General features: G+C 40.0%; 2 protein-coding genes across 2 annotated transcripts in view; one reads left to right on the top strand and one right to left on the bottom strand.

Moving 5' to 3' along the window:
* The window catches only part of nlk2 (nemo-like kinase, type 2), a 49,233-nt gene extending 44,754 nt beyond the window's left edge, over positions 1-4,479 (bottom strand). Inside the window, exon 1 of the mRNA XM_077565845.1 lies at positions 2,768-4,479. Coding sequence (XP_077421971.1) covers positions 2,768-3,228 — 461 coding nt within the window. The 5' untranslated portion in view covers positions 3,229-4,479. The remainder of the gene's footprint in view (positions 1-2,767) is intronic.
* Positions 4,480-6,129: 1,650 nt separating this feature from the next.
* Positions 6,130-11,188, top strand: smco4 (single-pass membrane protein with coiled-coil domains 4). The gene is made up of 2 exons (XM_077565808.1): positions 6,130-6,342; positions 10,378-11,188. Exon 2 carries the CDS (start codon positions 10,427-10,429, stop codon positions 10,604-10,606), a length of 180 nt encoding a protein of 59 aa, XP_077421934.1. The 5' UTR covers positions 6,130-6,342; positions 10,378-10,426; the 3' UTR covers positions 10,607-11,188.
* The last annotated feature ends 1,800 nt before the right edge of the window (positions 11,189-12,988 follow it).

Here is a 12,988-nt window from a genome sequence, read left to right as displayed (position 1 = left end):
GTTATATAAATGTTATTCACTTTAAGTTCATTTAATAATGTCTGTTATAGGGCTGTGCATTTAACCGAAATTCAATTGCAATTTCCATTAATACACTCCACAATTACAAAATCAGCATAATCGTAAAAAAAAGAAAAGATTATTAATGCCATTTTGAACCGATACCGATAAAGCAAAAATTTAGAAGGTGCCGATGTCGATAACCGATAAGTAACTTGATCATTGTTTGCAATAGGGATGTCCCGATCGCGTGATCGGAAAACGAGTCCCTATCACATCATTTTCAGCTGATCGGTATCGGGAGAAAATGATCTGGTTTTTCATTTTTGGCAATTTTGTTATTATTATTATTTTAGGGGCTACAAAAAATCATCCAGAGATAAACATAATGCCAAACAAAACGTTTTATACTATGCAACGTCGCTACACAGCCTTCAACACCTGAAGTAAACAAAGCCATTGGGGAACGTTCTGGTAGTTGTGGCCGAAATCTAAAGCCGAAACCGAAAAACCGAAAGCTTCATGTAGCAGCAGCAATGTCGGCAGTGTGGAAATATTTTAACTTGGAAAGCGGCACCAGTCTAACGTTTTTTTTAAACATTTTCTTTTGTACCAAAAAAATTAATGAGCGGCCTTCTGCACAGTGCACATGCGGCACTCCTACTTTTTGCAACAAGTTTTTGCTAACATAAATAAATAAATATATATTATTATTAGGTGTCAGTTGATTATTTTTTTTTAATTGTAGTTAAAATCGCAGGACTTCAATAATTAACTCATGATTAATCGCACATTCAATGTCTCAATTTATATCTATATATATATATTATTATAATAAAGTGTACAATATTTTTTCTAATTTTTCATACTCGTTAACATAAAACTGTGAAGAAATGTTGGTGCAATATGAATATGGTTGCATTTTTAGTCATTGATACAGATTTCATAACAATTTATAAAAGTTAAAAAAAAATTAGGTACAGTCATGGACGAAATTATTGGCACCCCTGGAAATTTTTCATAAAGTACACCATTTCTCCCAAAAATTGCTGCAATTACAAATGTTTTTGGTATCAATGCATTGATTTCCTTGATGTGCATTGGAAAAAGCCAAAGTTGACAACATTTTACACAGAATGCAAAAAAATGGGCTGGACAGAATTGTTGGCACCCTTTTAGAACTGTGGGTAAATCATGTGTCTGAGGACTTCAGAAACAAAATTGCTGAAAAATATAAAAAATCTCAAGGATACCAGACCATCTCCAGAGATCTTGAAGTTAATTTGTCAACTGTGCATACTATAATCAAGAAGTTAATTACCCATGGAACTGTGGCTAATCTCCCTACGGAAAAGAAAAATTGACAATAGAATGCAATGCAGGATAGTTCGAATGGTGGATAAACAAACTCAGTCAACTTCTACACAAGTTCAAGCCGTTTTGCAGACGGTGGTAATAGAAATGTCAGCTCGGGCCATATGTCGTCATCTGAATGAGAAGAAGCCCTATGGGAGAAGACCAAGGAGAACTCCGCTGCTGACTAAGAGGCATAAAAAAGCCAGACTGGAGTTTGCAAAAATGTGCCTCAATCCTTCTGGGAGACCGTTTCGTGGACAGACGAGACTAAAGTAGAACTTTTTGGAAAAGCATATCATTCTACTGTTTACAGAAAAAAGAATAACGCCTACAAAGAAAAGAAAACAGTACCTAAAGTCAAACATGGTGGAGGTTCAATGATGTTTTAGGGTTGTTTTGCTGCCTCTGGCACTGGGTGCCTTGACAGTGTGCAAGGAGTTATGGAATCTGGAGACTATCAAAATAATTTGGGCCGTAGGACCTAGTGGCAGAAAACTGGGTCTGCGTCAGAGGTCATGGGTGTTCCAGCAGGACAATGACTCAAAACATACCTCAAATAGCACCAAGAAACGGTTGGAGACAAAGCGCTGGAGAGTTCTGAAGTGGCCAACGATGAGTCTGGTTCTAAATCCATTGAACACCCATCTCAAAATTGTTGCATATACCCTTCAAATCTGAGAGACCTGGAGCAGTTTGCAAAAGAAGAGTGGTCCAGAATTCCATCTGAGAGGTGCAAAGAACTTGTTGATGGTTATAGGAAGAGATTGCTTTGTTATTTCTTTCAAAGGGTGTGCAACCAAATATTGAGTTCAGGGTGCCAGCAATATTATCAAGCCCATTTTTTTACATTCTGTGTAAAATTGTGTCAATTTTGGCTTTTTTTGTGTTTTTTCTTTGAGCTGCGTGCAAAAGGCAACGCTAAGCTAGAAGGGCCAAAGCCATCAGTGAATTCCATGTGCGTATAAGGCAAGAAAACCAAAACATCAAGTATGCCAGTACAATGTACTGCAAAAAGTTGTGCAAAACGCCATCCAATTACTACAAGGAAACTGGGAAAAACCTTTCACAGGTAAAACATTTTGGGGGCCTTTTTTCAAATTGTACACATGGGCAAAAATGAGGGGGCCACAAAAAAAAATGACAAAAGAGGGATAAACATCTAGTGTTTACCACAAACAGCAGGTGTTGACAAAATAATACTAAAATATATTATTAAAAATATTGAATCGCAGGTGCAGCGGAACCACAAGTAGGAGGGGTTCACTGTAGTGTGAAGCAAGCAGTGTAGGTGTTTCTAGCAAGTTGTTTACTGATGAGAGGGGCCCAACAGATGTAACTTTTGATTGTCTACCTGTACACTTAACTATGTAAAGGCATAGAAAAAAAAAAATTAACACTAAGGCGTACTTACCAGACAACCCCAAACGCACCATAGCCAATAGGCCTATCAGGCTCTATATCAAGCTGCTGCTGCAGGTTGTATGTGTGCTGCTGCTGATGGTGGTGATGATGGTGGTGAGCTTTGACAGAGGCGGCTTGAACTTGGGCAGGAGCCACAGCCGCCGCGGGCCCGGGGGCCTGTCCAGGGGCCGGAGAGGGAAAGTAAGGTTGCTGTTGACCAGGGTTGAGCATCACAGCGGCTGCAGCGGCAGCAGTCGAGGTGTGCTGTTGGATGGTGTGAACGGCAGCGGCGGAGCCCGGGTGCTGCAAGTGATGCTGGCCCACGTGGAGGTGGTGATGCATGTGAGGAGGCGGAAGATGCTGGAGCTGGTGGTGGTGATGAGGGTGATGGGCAGCCACGGCCGAGGAGCCACCATTGTATGCAGCCATCATTTTTGTAACATTTGAAGCTGTTGTGCCACAAAGAGTCATTCACTAATCAAACGTTGAAGTGATGAGAATGGCTACCAGGCTCCTACTGTACAAGCAATGAAACTTAGAGGAAACATAAAGACAGCAGTACTAGGGGGGTAGATTCTTTGACTGTCTTTTTATCTATAGGGAGTCCTACCATTCTGGTTCAACAAGGATATGACTAAAACCCTTTGAATTAGATTCGCACCATCAGGCCAGCAGAGAGGGAATAACTACACAAGTCTTCTATTGAGACCTGAAAGCATCAGTACCTTACCAGCAATAATGGAAAAACTAAAGAAATAACTGAAAACAACCCGCCCACCCCTCAATAAATAAAAACGGAGGCCCTAAATGTCCCTCATGGTTGTGGTGGCACCCCCTCCCTGCTGATTAAAGTCTGTTTCCTTACAGTGTGGTCTGACGCTTGTCACATGGGAAAACGGGCTCTCATCTTTTTGAAGTGTCCAAGTTTGCCAGACGCTCTGGTCCAGCACTGTTGTCGTTCCCGCCACCTGGGCTCCAGGCTGCCTGGAAATTGCATCAATTATTCCAAACGAAAGCCGCCCTTTCCTCGGAAGTGTGTGCAGGCCAAATAGCTACTCCGTAAACAGTGGTAATCTCCGAGTCCTAATTATCGCTGTTGATCCGGTACAGAGGAGGTGTATCCTCAACCAGGCCCCACGACAGCAGGCAGGCAGGCAGGCAGGCAGGCAGGCAGGCAGGCCCAGGCCTTGGTGACCCACCTCACTCACATATTACATCGAACTACAGAGCTGAGCGCCTTCTCAAAAAGCTTCCACATTCTGACAGCGAACGGGCATCGAACATGCATCAAAATAGCAGAAGAGAAATCCTCGCAGATGGGGTGACTGGCAACTTACTTCCCCCATCGACAGACAGTCTTTGGCTTTTCAAACACACGTTGTCCTCTCGTGCTCGACAAAGTTCACCCAGAGTCACTGGATGGCGTTAAGAAAAAGTTGAATCCTTTAAAACGCGTGCAAGGAGACTCTTGTTAGTGAACAAGACCGCGGTACCGAACCTGACAGCTCAGTGTTAGCTACTGGGTGTCAATGTCTCCAAATCAAAACAGTAATCCCTCCTTTCTTTCGAGAACGTGTCGCGGAGTCCTGTTGTCATCGATGGAACGGGAAGGCACCACGTCAGAACGACACTTTTAGCCCACGACGAGTACTTGTCACCGGCATGATAGGCTGTTAGACACAGAGCGATATAATGATGAACATTTGATCCAACATGGTGAACCAAACCTCGGTAACTGGGCAGTGAGATTATGGTGGGCGGCCAACCAATCGGCGACGACGGCGTCGTGACGTAGCTGTAATCTCCTTGATTGACACTTGAGGCAGCCAATGTTTTACGCGGACTGCGTGACAGCGACGTTACTGAGTTCTAATGTCTCTTTGAAGCATAAAGTGTAGAGAGCAAAAACACCTTTACCACTTTACGATGGTGTCATACACAGTGAATATTATTTATGTATCACTGACTAAATTTGAGTCATCGTTTTTATACGTCAGTAGTAGTACGATCTGTTTGTTACTACGATTATTGAATTTAGTTTTTGCTCAAAAATACCTTTCATGCCTAGAGCAACTGTTTCCATGTCAATTTGGACTGAACGATTTTGAAAAATAATCGAATTGTCACCACCACCCCTCCCGGTCCTCTCCCGTGTGTGTGTGTGTGTGTGTGTGTGTGTGTGTGTGTGTGTGTGTGTGTGTGTGTGTGTGCGAGTGTGCGTGCGTGCGTGTGCGTGCGTGCGTGCGTGCGTCCGTGTGTGTTTTCACTTATTTGCCATAAAAATAGTATGTATTATTTTTTATTATATTTTATTCCATCTGTCTATGCCTGCGACATATGGTGACAGGTAAAACAATTCTATTCAAACCACTCCCTTCTTTTTTGAATGTTTACTTCCAATACTTAAGTACGTTTAATATCAGAAAATTACTTTTGATACCGAAGTACAGGAAATATATCCATTCAGACTAGTAATATTCTGCATTCTTCAAGATGTTTTTAAGTTTTAAAGTTAAAGTACCATGATTACGTCTAATAAATTTATTTACCACTAATATATATATATATATATATATATATATATATATATATATATATATATATATAGGAGTGTGTGTGTGTATATGGGTGTGTGCAGTCCTCATGTATGTACTTCTCTACACATGTATACTTCTGTGAAGACTTCTGGGAAGTCTTCTACTTATTGCTGCACTTCTTATTTAATTTTAATTTTATCTCTTTCTATTCTGTTGTTTTCTCTTTACTGTAAACTGCAGCTGGACGGAGTCCAGGAAAAAGTTCCCCACGGGGAAAATAAAAGTATATCGTATCGTATCGTATAGTATTTACTCAATATCACCTTCAGATACTAACGCCACTGTACTAAAAAAAAAAAAAATCCTACCGTCGACTCATTTTCTTGTCCTCACTCTGGTGCGCAGGTGAGTACCTACTGGTAGCCCTACTGATCGAGAATGCAGAAAGATAATGCAGAGATAGTTCTACTTAGAGACAGCTCCAGATGTTTAGTTCTATGTACAAATTTATTTATTTATTTATTTTACTAAAAACATAAACTAAAAATATTACAATACAGTAATGACTGTGAGTTATGAGACCATGATGAATGAAATGAATCACAATTTTATTATGTATTAATCATTAAAAAGCAACGTGAGAGAAAGGAATATTTTCTCCTCACCGCCATCTTGTGGCCGTATTGCCGCTAGCGCAAACGGTGCAAACTATCCATTCATTGGCTGCCTTTTATGTCAGCCCAGTGATTGGCTGGCTCCATTTAACCCCGCCTTTCAACCTAATGTTTGTCACCTTGTGTTTTATTTTGAAGAGGTGGAGAGGAAGTTCCCTGATATCCTTTCAAATTACAGTCAACGTAGTTTCCTTCTATGAGGCGCGACTGAATGCCACGTCAAGCATTTTACTCAACTTTCAAGCGTGTTTTGGGGTTACCATACCATTTTGGAATACTGTATAGCAGACGTTTTGGCCCCTGAAATAACCCACGGAGACGCTGACACGTTTTGTTTTGTTTTAAGACGTGGAACTCCAACGCACACCGTTCTTGTAAGAGAACTCCGTTTAAACTAACATAACTTTTTGTAAACAGTTTCCTGACAGTCCTGTCCTGTTGTGAAGTTACTAACTTGTCCATAGTGTAGCGTAACTAACACGCATTATGACCGCAGTTTTTGCTTATTACTGAAACATTTCATCAAACTTATAACGTAGTGAGGTCACTAACGCATATGATTGTGAGTGCTGTGCAGTAGGCTTTTCTTTTCTTTTTTATTCTTTTTTAAATCTATGTAGATAAGAAATGGTCTGATTTAACGTTTAATTAAGTTATAATTGAGCATACAGCAAAATTTTATCTCAACATGAAAAAGCTTTGGTTGCTTGTCCTGTTTTCCAAATAAACCGGTTGATTCTGAGCTGTTAATCCAGACTTTACGACACTAATCATTTCCCCAAATATGTACATAATTAAATAAAATTGTTGTCTTCTGGTAAAGAAAGGGGAGAAGGATACTTTTTTGGTGGAACCAGGAAGTGCAGGAGAGCACGCTGGGAAAGGTTAGCTCGAAGTGGTTAAGATGATAGGGCATTAATGAAAGTAACACGTGTTATAATAATTTAAGTGTTACACAAGCATTAACATCGGCAGGGATGACATGAAAATATTTTCATAATTCTAATTCAATAACTAAATATGAATTAAACAGATTATTAATTGTCTTAAAGTGAAATAAGACAGATCTGTCATAAATGTAAGAAAATACCTTTAAATTCATGTGCACAGTAAATAAATAAAAACAGTAAAATACAAAAGAAAAATTGTAACCAGCCGATTTCCATAGAAAAGTATGTGATCGGAATGCCGATCAATACCTTTCATTGCAGATGACGAAAACACAATCACCTGCAGCTTGTATTTTGCAGCACTAGAGACCAGCCTTTATGCAGTGTAGAGTCCCCAGCCTCCCCTTTCACTAACAGTGCACGTTACAGACAAAATCAATAACTGAATCATAATACAGTATACAGTATGTTTGTGCATGCCCTTCGCTGTCAATTTGAAATGTCCCATTTTTGTATAATAAAGGGATGGTAATTTGGGTAGAATGTTTAAAAAATAATCAGATTCATCAATCAATAACAAAAAGTGGACAGAGTAATCGGTTATTAAAATAAATAGCAGCTCTATAATTGAAAAATGTGCAGCCAATGCATATAGGATAGGGCCCGACCGATATGCATTTTTTGGCCGATACCAATTTTTGACCGAAAGAAATACTGATTACGATTAATTGGCCGATTTTTATTTTATTTTTTTAACAGGTGTGTGAATTGCCTAGTACCTAGCGATTCGATCTGTATCACGATTCATAGGTCACGATTCGATTCCATACGATTATTCCTGATACAAATCTAAGAGTCAATTATTGCATTTTTTCAAACTCAAATTTAGAAAATACTCATCAGTTGCGAGAGGTTGCAATCTGTTTCATGTTTGAACAGCATTGAAATCAAATTTAAGGCTTAATGTTCCATTCAGTGGTCAGTTCAGTTGGTTTTGGCCACGTCACTTCTAGGGATGTAACGATACCCAAACATCACGATACGATATTATCACGATATGAAGGTCACGATACGATAATTATCACGCTATAGGGGAGGTTGGCGATACCAAAAAGGGTCACAATATTGTAAAAAAAGAAGAAAAATAACTCATACTAATAAAACAAACAACATTGTGCTTTTGTACATTACAGCAATGCATATAAACAACCTACAATCTCTAATAACACTTAATATTTAGGCACTTACTTGATAATGCAAGCACACATTGAGTTTCTCCACATATTGACTCGGTTAACAAGCATATTACGTTCCCCTTTATCTGACCATTAGCGTGGATTTTAAACATAAAAGGGCCAAAACATCCCTTTTGAAAATTAAACTGCACTAAAAAAATAAAAAAGCTAGCCACCAGATGGTCCTAGAACTGCACAAATGGAAATCAACCTGACTTTTTTTTTTGCAGAAGTGCTGCTTTTAATATTGTGACATGACGACGATGGTATATTGTGGCAGTTTTCATATCGTGATATCACGATATTGCCGTTATCGTTATATCCCTAGTAACTTGGTGTGTGGCAAGCATTTGAGACAGTGGCACTGAAGAGATGACAGAAGTGAGAGCTGGATGTGGAAGAGATAAAGATGTTGAGGTTCTCTTCAGGTCTGGCCAGGATTAGAAATCAGCTCAACGGGGGAATAGCTAAAGTGAGATGTTTTGGAGACGTTCAGAGAAGCGATTGTAAGTATACTTGTAGAAGGGTGCCAGGCAAGAGAGCCAGTTGATAGATTGAGTGATGGAAGCGAGGGCAGTTGCCGTTAGAGAGGAGGATGCACAAGTTAGGCTTGGATAGAAAAACATGCTGGACTACATTATGATGTTAGTAGCCTACATGGCAACTAATTTAGCGTCATGTTGAATGAGTCATGCAAGTGCAATCTGGCCCTTCCAGTTTAATCTAACACAACAGAGTTGTGCTTTTGTAGTTGGAGGTTAATCCAACCTTGTTACTCATCCCAAAATTAGCGTGCGTTTTCAAAAGTAATGGGTACTCCGCCTTCCTCACACACCCAGCAAAACATGCTTATTAAGTCTAAATTTCCCACAGGTGTGAATTTGAGTGTGAATGTTTGTCTATGTGTACCCTGCGGTTGACCAGTGACCAGTCCAGGGTATACCATGTTTCTCTTTAATTGCTCAACAAACAAGCTGTTTGGAGATGCGTGGTTTCCGCCCGACGCCAGTAATGTGCTTTGTGGATTTGAGAAGGCGTTTGACCGTGTCTCTTGGTGAGTCCTGTAGGGTTTTTTGGGAGTATGTTGTACAATGAGTATTGTTGATACGGACAGTTGTCAATGGGTGTTGAACTCCACAAAGCTGCACTTTGTCACTGGTTTATTTCATGACCTACAGTATATGGACAGAGGTCCGGTTGGCCACAGCGTTAAGTCTCTGCTTTTTGCAGACAATGGGCTTTTTCATATACTGACGGGCGCATATCAATTTTCGTGTATGTAAATTTAGTAGACATGCTTCGCTTCCCTGGGCGTTCCAGCGTGTCTAGCTGCCGCACCCATCAGCGCATCGCCGCTTTGGCCACAAAAAGTAGACTAAATTCTACACTGCCTAAAAGGTTTATTTTGCAGCGCAGGCGATCTAACGCTATTTTGACGCATTTGATGGAGAGGCGCAGGCAGGCGGATCGGCGCGCCTCATACGCGTGTGATTGATGCTATTGTATTTCATTCATAAATCTGACAGCCTGGGACAATTCCTCAAAATCATTGTAGAAATCAATTAATTGAACAGATTATTGTCATAATCTGAAATATATTTTTAATTAAATTTTTAATGTAGGATCACGGGTGAGCTGGAGCCGATCCCAACTGGCTTTAGGCGAGCATTCATTTTCAGATTCACGCCTATGAAAAATTGAGAATCTTCATTGTATGTTTTTGGAAAGTGGGAAGAAGCCGGAGAAAACTGACCCAAGGGCCCAGGACCTCTTGAGACAATACGTATTAACCACTGGACTGCGTGCTTCTTGTAGTGCACCTCTTTTTGCATTGATTTTTATGGGGGGGGGGGGTAATGCAAGAGCATACAGAAGGCTTTGATGCAACTTCTGACATGAACAGTTGGCTTAAAGCAATGGTAGTTATTACAAAAAACGGCAAGCAAGTGGCAGCAGAGTATAAGAGATCAAACACGGCCACGTTGCAACAAGCTCTTTTTGTCAGTGTTTTCACCAGGAATGTGAATATTGATGAAACTTCGCTATATTCTAATGCTAATTTCTGCAAAACGGAAAAAGATACAAATATTCTTTTTTTCCTGGTGAAAGAGAAGACTAATCCTTCGTTTGGTAGGTTCCATGTTTTTATAGCAATAGAACACCTGTTAACAAGAACAGAAAAAAAACTATTGTCAACAACTTCGTCACTGTCTAAAAAGTGACGATCAGCTGGTATCTGCAAATTGTCTTGACATGCAACTCATTTGGTTTTTTTCTTTGACAGGGTCCTGTGAGCAAAGTGAAGACGTCGATCCAGTGGTCAGGAGGGCATCATGAGACAGCTGAAAGGCAAACCCAAAAAAGAAACATCCAAGGACAAGAAGGAGCGGAAGCAAGCCATGCAGGAAGCACGGCAGCAGATTGCCACGATCGTGCTGCCGACGCTGGCTGTCGTCGTGCTGCTCATCATCGTCTTTGTCTATGTGGCCACCAGGCCTGATGCTATAGAGTAGACTTTTCTTGAGGAAAAGATTGGAACTATGCTCTGCTTGATCAAAAAAAAAAAAAAGAAGTTAATTTCTCTTAATGCTGCTGGAAAGAGAAGAATCAAATGGGAAGAAAGAAACATACTCCATTATGCCTTCTGGTGATAAAGGGCTTATTTGTCAAAAAGTTTTATTTATTTTTTGGAAGCAGCTGATAGATATGTTACCACTGTCTCAAAAATTATGCAATCCTTCTATGTCGGATGATTTGTGCACAGTTTGACCAGAGTTGTTAAATGAGAAGAGGTGAAATGTAGAACATCTTTCTATCACAACTCTCATTAAACACAACATGAGCCTGGTCTCACATATTACCACTGTTTGGACAACACTTCCACTTGGCTAGTTAAGGTATGAATGAAAAGCGTTGTTGAGAGAAAGAATTATTGTTGGACATCAATAGTGTTGCATTCTATTTCTATCATATTGAATGTAAGGAAGACTGTGAATGTGTATTGCTCTTTTCATCACCAAAGGATGCTGCACAAATCTGTCCATCTGGAATATGGATGTTATTTGGCTTCTTCCAATTAAATTATTGATACTTTACTTGTTGGTCACTTGTCATAATTATGGGTAATGAAAGAAATGTTTTCACATTTAAAAACTTTTTCTTTTTTTTCCTGTCACCAGTGTTGCATTCCAATGTTGGTGGCAACGGATTTGAACGTAAATTGGAACACACCATAGTCTGTCACCAACCTACGATAATGCAGTCATGAACAATAATGCCAGTAAGACGTTATTCCAATATGATGACTTTGTTTTTTTATAACCATTAATTTATCCATCTATCCATTTTCGTAACCGCTTGTCCTCACAAGGGTCGCAGGGTTGCTGGAACCTATCCCAGCTGGCTTCGGGCAGTAGGCGGGGTACACCCTGAACTGGTTGCCAGCCAATCGAAACTATTCATTTAATGCATTACAATTTCTAGACAAGTAGTTACAAGTTACTTATCCAAGTCACACTATGCATTACTCCTTATGTCATTTTCCCAAGTAAAAACATATACTTGTAATGTGGACTCTTGCTATCGACCTTTTGCACGTGATGTCACAGCCCTCTTGGGAACGCCCCCTGGATGGCAAAAGAGCCACTTGCCTGTATTGTAACCATTGAATCTCGTACAGCGTAAAGTCCTTTATCTAATCGATTATCTTATAAAATGGTCATATCTTGCTGTGTGGTCGGTTGTACAGACAAATGAGTAAACCAAATGATGCTTTTTATCAATCAACAGAAAGGACTGGCAGCCCACAAAGTCACGGATTTGCAGCAATCATTTTTTGCGAGGTTAGTAGATAAATGTTGCAATTAGTAGATACATGTTCATACATGTTACTAGTAAACGTACACTCTAACAAAGATTGTAACAGAGGTGTCGAATTGCGAGTTTCAAATCACATTAACGAGCCAGATAGTTAGCGTCCACTCCAACTGCACGAACACACAGCTTAGTTTTAAAATGCACCCTCTTCAAAACTATTAAGTGCATTTGACTGTTTAATAAGGGGGGATTTCGTTTTTGTGCTTGTTTTTCACTCTGGAGCCGGAGTCATATTCATGAAATGACGGCATAGCTTGCCACTACGATAGTCATTTGTTCCATGCTAGTAAACATAGTAATATAACATCATCACAGCGTTTCAATATAGAACGGACTATGTAAAAATAAGTCAGTTAGCATGATAAACAAGTTTTTGTTGGGTCTGATATTACAGATCCCCTTAGTTACTGACCGTGCACCAAGGAAAAAGGAGGCAGAAGCTGTTGCTTTGTTTTATTGCAACCGCGGCTGGGAGAGGAGAGGAGGCGCAAGACCTTAACTCACGCTCGGCTCCTTCCGACTCTCTCTCCTCCCCCGGCCACCTCGTCGCTTTTATTACAGTTAAGTTTCAGTTTCGTTTCATACGTCATGGAAAAATACAAAACATTAAAGAAAGTTGAGCGGCGCCTCTAAACGACAGTTGATAATATAAAAACACAAAAATATATACAGGATATTCTTTAAAATACACATAATGTTAAGACTACTGTTTTAAGCAACTTCACATTCCCTCCTGTTGTGGATTTAAAAGGATATCAGTAAATACTAAAACAATTAAGTTTTCTCAGTATTACTTCATTAATAGATTCACAACATTTGAACCATTCTCAGGAAATGGCGAAAACCCTTAACTTAAAGGGAAAAATTCCATAACTCCCCCACCGCACGGTGACGAGAACCTCTTGGTCTGAGAATGGAACTGGATTTGAAGTTAGGAAAACACAATAAGATGAGGGTCACACTTTTGTGTCGGTCTCCACAGTGTCAACATAATCCTCTACGCGTAGTAAGTTATATTG

The sequence above is a fragment of the Vanacampus margaritifer genome, chromosome 5 (assembly GCF_051991255.1).
Source record: "Vanacampus margaritifer isolate UIUO_Vmar chromosome 5, RoL_Vmar_1.0, whole genome shotgun sequence".
Classification (NCBI taxonomy): Eukaryota; Metazoa; Chordata; class Actinopteri; order Syngnathiformes; family Syngnathidae; genus Vanacampus; species Vanacampus margaritifer.
This window is presented reverse-complemented; position numbering and strand designations above follow the sequence as displayed.